Source organism: Halictus rubicundus, chromosome 3, assembly GCF_050948215.1.
Source record: "Halictus rubicundus isolate RS-2024b chromosome 3, iyHalRubi1_principal, whole genome shotgun sequence".
In the NCBI taxonomy this organism is placed as follows: domain Eukaryota; kingdom Metazoa; phylum Arthropoda; class Insecta; order Hymenoptera; family Halictidae; genus Halictus; species Halictus rubicundus.
This window is the reverse complement of record NC_135151.1, coordinates 15,845,505-15,859,146: the sequence shown is the minus strand read 5'-3', so window position 1 is coordinate 15,859,146 and position 13,642 is coordinate 15,845,505. Positions and strand designations below refer to the sequence as shown.

General features: G+C 39.5%; 3 protein-coding genes across 4 annotated transcripts; 1 reads left to right on the top strand and 2 right to left on the bottom strand.

Moving 5' to 3' along the window:
* The first annotated feature begins 390 nt into the window (after positions 1 to 390).
* Positions 391 to 2,490, top strand: Arc42 (Activator-recruited cofactor subunit 42). 2 transcript variants are annotated; one of them, XM_076785659.1, is made up of 5 exons: positions 393 to 775; positions 864 to 963; positions 1,092 to 1,759; positions 1,830 to 2,053; positions 2,144 to 2,490. In XM_076785659.1, the coding sequence occupies exons 1-5, from the start codon at positions 754 to 756 to the stop codon at positions 2,354 to 2,356; spliced, it is 1,227 nt and encodes a 408-aa protein (XP_076641774.1). In that variant the 5' UTR covers positions 393 to 753; the 3' UTR covers positions 2,357 to 2,490. The 2 variants fall into 2 exon arrangements, with proteins under 2 accessions (XP_076641773.1, XP_076641774.1); XM_076785658.1 differs by having other exon boundaries at positions 391 to 775; positions 1,830 to 2,490.
* A 771-nt stretch (positions 2,491 to 3,261) lies between these two features.
* Positions 3,262 to 6,480, bottom strand: Vib (phosphatidylinositol transfer protein vib). The gene is made up of 6 exons (XM_076785665.1): positions 6,309 to 6,480; positions 5,852 to 5,882; positions 5,210 to 5,473; positions 4,996 to 5,073; positions 4,526 to 4,906; positions 3,262 to 4,413 (listed from the first exon to the last, which is right to left on the bottom strand). The coding sequence occupies exons 1-6, from the start codon at positions 6,323 to 6,325 to the stop codon at positions 4,369 to 4,371; spliced, it is 816 nt and encodes a 271-aa protein (XP_076641780.1). The 5' UTR covers positions 6,326 to 6,480; the 3' UTR covers positions 3,262 to 4,368.
* Positions 6,481 to 7,974: 1,494 nt separating this feature from the next.
* LOC143352795 (beta-1,3-galactosyltransferase 5) lies at positions 7,975 to 12,477 on the bottom strand. Its single transcript, XM_076785660.1, has 3 exons — positions 12,135 to 12,477; positions 11,295 to 11,918; positions 7,975 to 11,201 (listed from the first exon to the last, which is right to left on the bottom strand). The coding sequence occupies exons 2-3, from the start codon at positions 11,425 to 11,427 to the stop codon at positions 10,138 to 10,140; spliced, it is 1,197 nt and encodes a 398-aa protein (XP_076641775.1). The 5' UTR covers positions 11,428 to 11,918; positions 12,135 to 12,477; the 3' UTR covers positions 7,975 to 10,137.
* Positions 12,478 to 13,642: the final 1,165 nt, after the last annotated feature.

Below are 13,642 nucleotides of genomic sequence, written 5' to 3'. Positions count from 1 at the left end.
CATCTCATCACTGTCTGTACCCAGTATCCGTGCGCATGCGCATGCTTTCTGATGCAAAGTGTACAGTATATTGATTGTCAGTGTATTGTCAATGATATCGCCACTGTCGCTATTACTACCGAAAATAACGCGGGTAAATCAATTACGCGGAATTCGAAATGAAGAAAGTTTCAGCGAAAATCAAAGTATTTCAAACAGAGTATTTTTAAGCAGAGTATTACGATTCGTGTAAAACCTTGTACTTGTAAAAGTATGCCTATTCGAATAACAACGGAAACTAATTCGTATAAATAGTAATAGTATATTTGCATACGCTCAATAGTTTTTAAACGATTAATATTCGCTAGGATCGTAATGTCGAATATCGTGTTTCGTGTTTGTACATACAGAAAAAAAGAAAAAATAAAAGAAATGCAGAAAGAAAGAAAAAATACTCTGCATGTCGTAGAGTTAGCACGACTCCGATGTTGAATACGAATAACTAACGTTTGAACTTTGAACCACATTCATTGTCGGTGTTTTGTTTCATATGTCGGCATAGAACACGTCCTCTGTGTTGCTGGTTGTCGGTTTGTAGAATGCGTATTTATATGTATATTTACACGTTGTTTATATTTGTGTATGTAAATGTGACTTAAATTGTAGCTGCTATATATACTTTCACACACACACGACATATAAAGTACCGAAGTGCCAACGCCAACGTCCATAGACAGTTTTATTTTATCGTTCTGTAAGAGTGCACTAAAGAAAATGTATAAAATTAATTTACTCGGTAAGTTTCGATACCGCTTACGATGCGCGATATGTATGCATGTATTTATTAAAGAAGAATAATATGGTTGCGTTTTCTTGTTGACAAGCCACTCAAAGTATGTCTGCGGTAATGCACACTGTTACTCGAAATATTGCTGCCCTGACAATGCTATCGGAAACACATCAGATGCTGCATAAAACATGCAAGTATTTATCTCTAAACATACCTTATTTGCAACTTCTAGTAAAAGACAATACGCCTTATAACTGCTCTGCGTGTTGTAATAACAGGTGATGAGCTCTATAATTACTTGGCGTAACAATTTTCATTACAGGGATTTTGCGGAAGGGGAGTTGAAACCGATAGCAGCAGAAATCGACAAAAAGCATATTTTTCCAAAAGAACAGATCAAGAAAATGGGAGAACTGGGTTTAATGAGTATAGCAGTTCCTGAAAGTTTAGGTGGAACCGGATTGGATTATTTGTCTTATGCGATTGCATTGGAAGAAATATCTAGAGGATGTGCCAGTACGGGTGTTATTATGAGCGTTCATAATTCTCTTTATTTGGGGCCTCTAGAGAGGTTTGGCAACAAACTGCAAAAAGAGAAATATATTACACCGTTTGTGACTGCCTCAAAAATTGGATGTTTCGCTCTTAGCGAACCCGGTAACGGTAGTGATGCCGGTGCTGCTTCTACCAGTGGCAAATGGAATGGTGTTAGCTATACAGTGAATGGCACTAAATCATGGATAACGAATGGGTACGAGTCGGATGCGATCATTTTATTTGCTGCAACTGATAAACAGAAAAAGCAGAAAGGAATAAGCGCTTTCGTAGTCGATAAGCTTTCGGATGGTCTTTCTGTTGGCAAAAAAGAAGACAAGCTTGGGATTCGAGGCAGCAGTACTTGTTCATTGATATTCGAAGACTGCAATGTACCGGCAGAGAATTTATTGGGAGAAACAGGAATGGGTTTTAAAATTGCGATGATGACATTGGGTATGAAATAAATACGCATCTACACAACTGAGTAGAACATCCGGAAACGTAACAACTATATTACTTTTAGACGCTGGTAGAATAGGCATCGCTGCTCAAGCTTTAGGCATAGCTCAAGCGTCTCTTGACTGTGCTGTCGAATACGCAGCGAAACGTCTAGCGTTTGGTAAATCTATAATTAAGCTACAAGCGATTCAACAAAAAATCGCCGATATGGCACTAAAACTAGAAAGTTCAAGATTATTAACGTGGCGCGCAGCTGTACTCAAAGACAATGGTCAACCGTATTCAAAGGTATGCATATATGTACATACGTGCAAGTACGGTAAACATTGTAATTTTGTACGAACGAATATAATTTTCAATAACGTTTTTGTTTGGCAGGAAGCTGCTATGGCAAAGTTATCGGCATCCGAGACATCTACCTTCTGTAGTCACCAGTGTATACAAATATTAGGAGGTATGGGATACGTGACCGACATGTCGGCCGAACGTCATTATAGAGACGCGCGTATCACCGAAATTTACGAAGGTACATCGGAAATACAAAGACTCGTTATAGCCACAAACATTATCAAAGAATACAATCTCAATTGAAACTTTCGAATGTGACAGTTTCTTCTCTTTTTCTTATTCTTGTATCTAATCTTTCTATATACCAGCAAAATATTTTTATACATTTTTATTTTTAATTTTACGAGAAAGAAGTCAATAAATTTTCTACGTGGTCACTCCTGCGCACTTTTCTTTGTTTCTCTCCCTTTCTTTCTCTCTCTCCCTATATATATATATCACGATTCTGTCGTACATAATACTGTATGTACGTACACGTGTGTAATGAACAACTATGTCGAAGATCAGAATTGTACACGTATAAATACGTGCATACCAAGAGACTCGATAAGTAAATATACTCCCTCCATCCCCCTCCCCAAACCTTTTCCTCACCCGGCGACATACAGAAATTTCTTATCCGTTTGTCGTAAAGAGGAAGCTGTATTAGCTGTATTAACCTATCCTATGAAATTACGACATGCTCGCAATGAAATTATTTATCGAAATTAAACCGGCCTCCACACTCCATTAACGTCGTGACCAAACATCGATGAGATCATGTGTTAAACTTAAAAGCTAAAAAATAACTAAATAATACGAATCCCCTGATACTCCATCCATTGAAAGTTTTAGAAGTCAAGTCAACTGATAAATAATTACTTCGCTTAAATTCAATTTCTAACGCCGTCTTAAACGCTACACTATACTATATATGTACACTATACTATATTATATTCTATTGTATTAACTATATAGATCCCAGTATAACAGGTAACAGTTATATACATACAATTTGTGCAAACGACGATTACACAGGTCATTCTCAACTATATTTAAAATATAGAATCGTTTCTCTGTTTTTGCACGAGAAAACACGTCGAATATCAACACCGTTGGATTAGATTAAATTTGTTGTACAGAGATCTATTGGAATGCAAAGAAATATGTAACAACTCAATTTCAATTTCATTGTATGCCTTTTTCTTTATGTACAATAACGTACCCGCCCGACGTTCAGCAATTGCTATAGAGAAATATTTTCAACTCTTTTCTGTTCTTTTCTACGTACATACGTATATTATTTTATATCATTTTTTTTATGCTAATATTTTCCATAGATGCGAACAACCGACGCGAATGTTACATGAAAGTTACAATTGCAGATTACTTAAACGCTCATCAGTTTGGTCCTAATTCGACTGTACGTTTCTTCTTCAATTTTCGAATCAACAATACAAAACGTAAGGAGAAGCGTAATCTCTATAACCTACTGACCACTTGTAGTTTTATCTAATCTGACGGCAACACTGACTGTTAATAAATCGTCATAACATTATTTTTAGATTGCAGAACTGCTAAAATACTTTTCCTTAATTTTTCTGATTATTGTACACCTTGTAAGACTGAAAGAATTTCCGATCATGCTGCGAAAAATTCATTACAGGAACAGAAAGAAATTACGTAAAATGTGACAATAATCCTGTTTCCAACCTTAACACCATATAAATGTAAACCATGAATCGTTTGCTATGAAACTATGAACGAACTTGTAACTTTTGTGTCAAGTACTTCTTCTTTTTTGCTTTCCTCCTTTCGCGTTCTGTAGCCAGCAGCAATATCAATTGCTTGTCTATGTATTAGTTTTAGTACCGAACTACTATAGTGTTAGATAATATTAATGTTTTTTTCTTTCGCTTTCTATATTATTTTTTTCTTTTTTGTAGTCGAATAGTACTCTTCTTTTTTTTTCTCGAATATTTTACACATCGTATAGATTAAACCGATTTATATCGGTTCTTTTCCTTATTATTGGCTATATTATAATCCTTGACTGTAGGTACATTTATCTAAAACGCTTGAAAATGTAAATAAATTAAACTCATAATTAGTTTTAATAGACACTGAATCTAAACACGTAAATTCTGGAAATTGTCCCGATCTTGCAGGATCATCTTCGACAAAACGTATATGAATGTATTTTCATAGGTAGCCGCAAGTATCCGAGAAATATAAGGAAATTGATTTAGTTATTCGTAATAGAAGCTACTGAAGCTTCAATCGTCGGCTCGCATACCCCTTACTTCTCCTTGATGTCTTTGCTAAACAGAAAAAAGAACAGGAAAATTTATACAAGTTTTCTCAATTCAACACGAGCTACGAATATTACGGGTCCTTAATTGAAATACAAATAGTTATTATGTTATTATTTACCCTATCTAATTCTTCTTTTGTACTCTCCTCGATTGCTCTAATATCTTCCATGGTTAGACCATACCAACGGTCTATCCAACAAAACACTTGCCTATGGAAATTAGTAAAGAGACGTCTTTCAGCTTTCTGAATGAAGCTCTCGACACGATTTTGGAAACCAAACCATTTAAATTCACAAGTCACAAGCTTGTAGCATGTCATCACAGGTTGAACATTATTTTTCCAATCTTTGCCAACAAGGGGACCTCGACCCGTTTTCACAGACTTAAATTTGGTTGGATCTTCATCCTCTTTGTAATCGGCGTTTGCAATTGGATCGTTAGCAATATCTATATGCACGATTTCTCTCATTTTCAACTTATCGGGAGGTAATTCGTGAACCTATCGTGAAAGAATTTGCAATATAATAGAGAAAATGAAACGACCTCCGTTCTCTTTGTTTTTACAAAGCAAATTTGCATCATACATACATTATGTTGGTGACCGTCGTCATCGATATGAAACGATTCGATCATAATTACAAAACTTTCCTTCATATAACCAGGGTTCTGCAATGAACAAATAACATATGTATTTACAAATTAATTGATTTACAAATGAAAAAACTGGGAGTAATGTTACGCTTAATGTAATCGGTTATTTCATTTAGGAGAGGTAATGTTGTTATGGTGAAGCGATACTTACGGTTATAACAGTTTTGCAGTAGGGATAAGCGTTCCAAGCTTCCTCGTGAATTTCCAAGGAATTCTTTGGCAGCATAAGACGGATAAAACTAGGCACTTTACTAGCTAAATGATATATCTTGTACGTATATTGACCCGAAGAATATTTTCCACTGAGCAAAGGATAATCTGTGAATGGCTCATTTTTTAGCACCTCTATACCCTCTCCACCTCCTGTATTATTTTTGCTTGCCTCTGCCACAGAGAATAGCTGGGCCACTTGATACTGTTGAGTCAAGGCAAAATTTTAGACATTGGTGAAACAAAGTATCGACAAGATGCAATAAGGAAATATTAGTTTTCACAATGAGCGAGATAAAACATTCTATACCGATGAAATCTACAATAAGCTGATCAAAAAGAAGACTCTTATTATATTGTGATTAGCGCTATCGGATGATAGTTTGTCCAACGAGTTGGACTAAAGTTTCAAGACCCGACGTTCGAGATAACTACGCACGTCCAAATAGATGTTAATTAAATGAGTTGTGGATCTTCCAAATTACACGATAGCTAATGTATGCTTATTTCTCTATGTGTAATACTGCAACTCATTCCAAAGTGGGTCATTAAAGGAAGACCTTGCTTTTCAACGAATACATACCTCTTCCACTGTAAGAGGCAAAGTGACACGGCTGAAACAGAGAAATTAATAAACTATCTATTCTATCACACTATCTATTCGAGATGTTAACAAGTGGAAAATGTGTATAGATTTTTCGGAGAAACGGCTTTGATCGTATTCAGGCATAAGATATCATGAAATATCATGATCATGAATCGAATGTAGATGTTCGAACGTCAAACGTAACGTGAATCGATCGAATATTTCTGAAAAAATAATTGATCAGTAAAATCGAGAAAAATTCGTTTACGGGGTAGACGGTTTCGTTTGTACGGATCGCAAGGGATGAAGGTACATATATCCCTCTTCGCCCCTCCAATCCTACCCGCCGTTAAAGATTAGTAACCATATCCTGAGAATTGGTTCGAAACGTTCGACCAGTAACCGTTTATCGCGTTTCAGCAAGCTAACAATAGGAAAATTCGGGAGAACTTACAACTCTTTGATTAGCATCTTAACAAGCAGAGCACATGGGCTGCAGTAATTTCAGTCCGACCACACAGCACCACCCTTGCTTCAACAAATTCACTCGTGTTATCTCTGAACCCGCAGTCAGACGCATACAACGGCGCCTTCACGACTTCTCAACCGACTGACACACACTCGAACCACTTGGTCGACTCTACACTGCCACGGCCATCGAACACCACCTATACTTGCACACACGTGTCCATCGAATTTCCCCTACTCTCTTCTTTCTCACGGACACTTTGCAAATGACGTCATGCTTATACACTACATTCTAGTTCGCATGCGTTCGAGTCTGAGTCTGAATCATCTATCTATCAACTTCAGAGTTCAGATTCGTTTCGATATTTTCGGGATTTTAAATAATAATTTTTTTTTATGCAAACGTACAACTTCGAAAAACTCAGTGATTTATTTTGTTGTTTGTATAAAGTCGACCAATTGGCTATGTACGCATGATTCGCGTTGTTCTTCTCAATTGAAAAATTTATAGGTAATTCGGAGCATATGTTGTAGTTGTATCTGGTTGTATCTTCACAACCGATGATAAAGTACGTTGTAGTTGTCCGTCTCGCTCTGACAATCGAACGTCACCATCATCGCTTATAATAAGAGTGGACAAAAACTCTTTTTCTCTTCTTCATATCATGACATTTAATAAGCCAAGAAATATACATACATAGGTATGTATACCTAAGTAAGTGCGTAAGGGTATGTAAAAAGTATCATGTTCTACTATATTTATCAGAAAAATCTTTCGAAACACAATATATGTACATGTATATAGCTTTCGCTTTTCTTTTCCAGTTCGCAAGTCGTAAGGTGCAGATTTTTCAAAGAGAAAGTGCAGATAATTTTACTTCGTTTGATATACTAAATCCAACTAAATCTATGTGCGATAGATAGAGGGTAAAGTTGTATGCGCAGTTTCAAACGATGTTAAGCAGAATTCAAGTTTCAGCATAACTGTCAGAGTAATGCCGCATATTGTAAATACAATAAAAACACCGCAGATATAATTTCGTCAATTATTTAGTTTTTGCATTTACCAATAAACCAACTTCGATCTTGTTTCTCATCGACGTTGGTACCTATGACCTATGGATACATGATTCAGACTGTGTGACACGTCGCTCGTCATCACAGTATCAATGATTATAAAGTCCCTATACGATGATCATCTATGTCTATTGTATTTTACCAAAGCACGCTGCTGTACGTCTGCGCACGTTCGAATCGTTGACTACACACTTCACAGTACTACACCGGTTGAAGAGTTGTGTATTATAGTCTGTAATCGTTTATTATTCGTAATCAGAAAATAGACAAAATTTTCACGATTAGTTTGAACTATTGTCCAAAAAAAGCTGTTCAGGTAGTCATATTTCCGCGTTTACGTGTTCTCATACAATCTGTATAATGTTTCATCCCTAATATCTTGACCTGAAAATCATTAATATATTCTGTGGATAAACTATAGGTGTAGTTTTTTTTTTTAATCATATATGTCACTATATAATTTAGAAGCACTCCACGTAATTTCACTTACGAAAGGAGTAAAGACAAGGAAAAACAAATTATTGATTTTTATAGTAAAAAAACTCTTTGAAAGAATGGGAAAAACACAATATATACATTGTGATAGCCGTAAAGACTATATTTCCAATCGTAAAGACTATATGCATGGTTTGGATATTTTCGACAACGTATAGGAATATATATGCAGAATCAAGATTTAGTTCTGATGTTGCACTGTACTCAATGTAAAACAGGAACAACTGTTTTTATTAAGGAATCGATCTATGAGGCGACGATCGAGCGTACAATCGAACACTGGATGTTGGTTACACGTTCGTACGAACGAACAAGAGACACACACACGTAATAAAACCGTATAAAAATAAAATGTAAATTTAAATGTAAATGTAAATCGTTCGAGAATAGTAGCTAATCTAGCAACGGTGTATGGAATGTATGACGTACGTTTTACAAATAGTGGTCGCATGTTGCACGATTGTTGATACATCGCTCGTTTTGGAAGGCATCATAATTTCTAGATTATTCTTTCGCTGCATGACTGTATTCGCTACACACAATAATTACATGAAAGCTGCATTTCCGTGTTTTAGCCTTAACGCATTCATCGATAACGTTATCGAAATACTTCCTCTAGTCGCTCAGCAACGAACGCGTTTTAAAGCGTACAAGGTAGAATTTCGAGATCGAAAATCGCCGATCTCTCCGTATTCATCGATACAACCTTCGGAATCTTTTCCTATCTTCAAACAGAAACTACCACACCTTAGAAGTTTGTTGAATAAAAAAAAATGCATTCAATATCTTGAGAAAATAATAGAGTGCGTTCAAGTATTCACCAACGAAATAATAAATCGTTCATAGATACTTTTAATTCTAACAACGATAAGAGAGACTTGTAAGGAATAATAAGGAGCAAGGAGTGGAAAAATAAAAAAGTAATTGGTTCGAGAACATAAATGCAGGTAAAATTAAAGGATACGAATTACTGGGAAATTGAGCGCTAAATAAATAGGCTGGGTATCGTATTAAAAAAGACTCGTACAACACGCGCGAACATTATAAAAGTGATAGGCGCATTTCGCGTGATCACTGGGATCATGATTGGTAATTAACCGATCAAGCCGATTTACACTCTGGCGAGAGTTCTGTTTTCTCGTGAGCCCTCGATAGGTCAATCGTGTCCTGCTCGAAATTACGGTCGCTGAACAAATGAGGGAACCCAGCACATTCGAATGTACCGGTATTGCATGTGCAATATGTTACATATATGTATAATAATAGAAGGCAGGTACATATTCGATCCGTACGAATGCTGGAACAAGAATCACATCAGAGATCGTTCATTATATGTTCCTTCGAGTCGTAACGAGAATCGCGCATGCCGTTTGCGCGCGTATTGCGAGTAGATTGCATCCTGTCCTTTTAACGAAAAGTGAAAGATGAAAAACGAGAGAGTAAAGACAAAGGACGAAAGAGAAAAGAAAGACAAGCATCCGAGGCATGCGAAAGGTATTTAAACTGCACAGTCTGCAATAGTCTGCATCGAGAACGTTGCGCATTCGTGTACAAATAAAAAGCACGTACCTTGAATCAACTACCTCGATTCTCGTTGTTTTCGTTGCCTTCTTTAAATATCAATTTGTTTCCTCCGCCGCGCGTTTTAGAAACCGCCATCGCGAATAACGAATAATACGACATTATGCAATCGTTCGATAAGATTTCGCAAAATGCGAAAGCAACGAGTTGATCGCAGCGTTTCTCTGTTATTTTATTTTACGTGTACGATATACGAGATACGATTTATGGCACTGTAGAGAATCGGAGAATCGACTTTGCCATTGCGACAACACGTAGCGTTCAAAGTTACGCATTTGTTGGCAACGATGGCCGAGTATTACATGTTTCAATGAAAAATACAAGTTCAGATGCCTTTCGATCGATGCGTCTCTTACGACAGATACTTACATGTTCATCGCAACGCACGAAATGAACGGACAAGCACGCGATTATCGTCGAGCAGCGAGGGCACACGATTCCAGGCTATCTCTTATCCACGTAGTTCGAATATACAAATGTTGTTTGTCAACTTATCGTTAAAAATAGGGAACCTGTTTGTACGAGACCATCGTAAAATACAGATTGACAATCGAGTAGGAATAAACGTTGGCGCGTGGCAACGGGAGACATCCGTGTGTCAACGCGCAAGCGACTGGTATCGAGTACATCAAGGAAACAGAGGTTTATGCGACCACTGTCCATCACTTACATTTGGTTTTGCCGTCGAGCAATTTTTTCCAAAGATCAAACTGCTCGCTATATTTGACCATATGTATACTGATGCCTCGTTGAACGTTACACGCACTGTACGATATCTTTTTGTTTAAGAATTCGTTGACATGCGTCCTTTTAATTCTGAGTTTGTCTGCGACGATTCCAGTCACGAAGACGTCTTCGAGCTTCAGATACGTTTGATTCAACGCAGCTTCGTACAACTTACGCACTATATCGGTAGACAACAGATAAGCTGGTCCGGTAGTAAAATCTGGAAAAACTGCATTCTTGAATTGCGTTCTAGATACATAGTATTTGCTCTTCTTATTTCTGATCGGTTTCCACTTTTTCGCTAGTCTACCGTATATCACGCTCCTGTCTTTCGCGTGTTTTATCGCGAACGACTGTAAGCGCGGTACATTGATGAACATGTCGTCATCGGTCTTTAGCAGAAACTTCACCTTCGAGCAATAGCTGTCTACCCATTCTAGGGTAGAGATCGTTTTAAGGGTCAAATTCGAGTAAGAATCGATGAACCTTCCACGTATCACGTCGTTGTAAGTTTTCTGTTCCTTTTTTAAAATCGCTTCCATTCTGGAGTCTAGCGTCGCGCCCAACATGAACAAAACGCTAATGTCACTTCTCTGACCGAAATGTCCCCAGGTCTGTCGTATGGCCGTTCGTGCCTCCAGATGAGGAGGAGCAGACATTATTATTATGACCAAGTCCATTTCCTTGCCAAAATTTGGACACCTCTCCGGTATCGGTACTGTGTGTCCAGCTTCGTAAATGGCTCCTGCCCAATACTCGTTGCGAATAGCAGACTGTTCTTTGGTTTCGTTGGAAACGTTTGCCGAAGATTGTATCAAAGAAGTCGACGACGTAGACGAAGTTGTAGCCGTGGAACTCGACAGATTGGCGATCGCCTGGATATTGTAAGGTGCAACGACGTATGGTTCTGAGGATGCGTTTCTTGGGACTGCCGCAACATGCTGCTCAGGACTCGAGTTGGCATGTTGCTTGAACGCCTCATGGTACGCGGCGGCATGACCTATAAACAAACAGAGACATATGCAACATTTGCATTCGAAAAAGAATGATTCGAACTAACCAAGGATTGGAATACTTGTATGTGTTTACTTACTGGTATTTCGAGGTACAGCATACTGTGGCACGTCGTAGTAAGTGGTGCGGTAATACGCGTAAAAGGTCAAGGCGATCAGTCCGAGGATAAGCGTTTGCAAAGGACGACTGCGAAGATGCAGTAAGTGATGCATGGTGACAGTTTCGCAGCTGCATACGTCTGCACGTCTGCAGATCTGCCCCTTCCCTTAGGTTTCCCGTGCAATTAATTTTTTATGATTCACATCGTTGCGGATTAATCACGGACCCACGATAGACCACGAACGTTTCGTCCGATGCGTGCAACTTTTCGGAAATGTCACGTCAACGTCGAAAATGTTTTGCAATAACACCGACGAACAGGTTACTTCCATGCTGGTGCGTCGAACGCAGCGAAACTTTTTGTCTTCGAGTTCTGTGTCCGCCAGCTCGTTGTCACGACATTCAACATGATGCGAACAGATGGTTGTTTATCGCGAAATAGTTCGTGACGATCGAGTTCCTTCTGTGTTCTCGCTGCAGCCCGATTCCTGGTTGTCCTGGCAAACTTTCACGCGCCGACGTTCCGAGTCCACCAGCTTCCGTTTTCGCCAGTCCTCGCTCCTTGTTTCTCTTGGACGAATCACGAACGTGTGCTCCGACCTATCTGTATATATATCCTTTATACACTCTCTCTCTCTCTTTTGGTGTGTGTGGGGAGGGGGAGGGGGGGGGAGAGAGACACGTGTGTGTATACGCACCTGTGTACATAAGTACGCACAATTTGATCTATGATGAATTGGTGAATGCGTGAACGCGCAACGATCACTCCGGTGTCACGCACTCGCAGCTTGCTCTTACATCTTACGATTTGCCAACTTACATTTTCGACGTCGCGAATATCGATAAATCCTGTATCGATGCATCACCGAATCTCGATTGTCAGAAATCTTCATCGATTTTGATGGAGCATCGGTGATCTGTGATCTCGCCCTGTGTCGTCTCTCGATTCCATTCATCCATTCGTCCTAGTCGACCTTTTCGTTGATCTGTGTGACGGACTGCAACGGACTGTAACCAATCCGGCAAAATGATCGCCGGAAAAGGGAAAGTTGAAGTTGCTCCCGCATCTCCAGATGTCGCTGCATTTTGTTGCATTATGTACGCTGTACGGGTTACACACCCGGAGGGTTTATGAAATTTCGGGGAAAGTACCGAAGAATGTATCTTATGTACTCTACATTTTTATGAAACCATGCGATCAGGGTGTAAAGAAATCACTTGATTTCAGTACAGCACAGCAGAGAATATACGACGAGGTACGCCTCGTATCGCAGTATGACTTGAAGAGTATAACGACTAAGAATAATTGACGAGGAACGTATCGTATCACTGAGCGACTCAGAAAGCTGAGAGCAATCTCTTCGAGGTACGTCTTTTTTTTTCCGTGAGAAAATGCTTTTCACATACCCCGGCTTCCCCCAGGGACTATGTGGGACTATCCCCGGATACTACCCACTAAAAATTCACGCCCACCTAAGCTAAAGGGGAGGTGCCTGGATCACGCGAGTACTCAACAGGGTCACCCCTGCGCCGACCTCTCTCCGCCCCCTGTATCGGGGACACCAATTGGCGCGGGGGTGTCCCCCGCGCACTCCCGCCACCGAGTAGGGGGCACACGCGGACGCAGGGGACGTCCCCGCGTCCACACCCTCCCTGCCGATCTTTGAGGTACGCCTGGTGTAACGGCCAATTGGGAGCGAACGTTGGGAGTATGATTGCCAACTCCCTGTCTGTGCTCTCCCTAGGCGCGGCCTAGGGGAATGGCGATACTAGCGCCAAACTCCCTATACGCGTCACGGTCGCAGACCGTAGAAAATTTTCACAGCCAATTTCCACGTTTCCAGTGCGCATGCGTTTGCAAGTAGATCCATCGTGAACGTAGCCTTGGAAGTCGATGTGTCAAAAGCGCATGCGTGCACAAGTTTCGAGACCGTTTAAATTGTCGTTCGTAAATTCGAATAATTGTAGAATTTTCGCGTTTATTGGCATCGTATTGTCGACAACGCGCGAGGTGGCTGGATCGTGCAATGCGCGTGCCAGAAAACCGAGAACGTTGTTGTACGAAGAGATTCGACAACGATAATCGGCGAATAGCTCGAACTCTACTATTCCGTGTTGTGTTCTTTCTGTCCGTTCGTCTATAGTCTATCATATTCTGAATTTTCGATCGATTCCGAGGGAATCAAAGTCGATACGAATGAAGTCTCTGAAAACCGAACTTGTTTACGGAAGAATCATTGTTGAAACAGTTGGCAGAGTTTTCGTTGGACAAACTCGAGATTGCAACTATCCAGAAGCTAGCACGGACGAGCGAACGAGCGTGCTAGC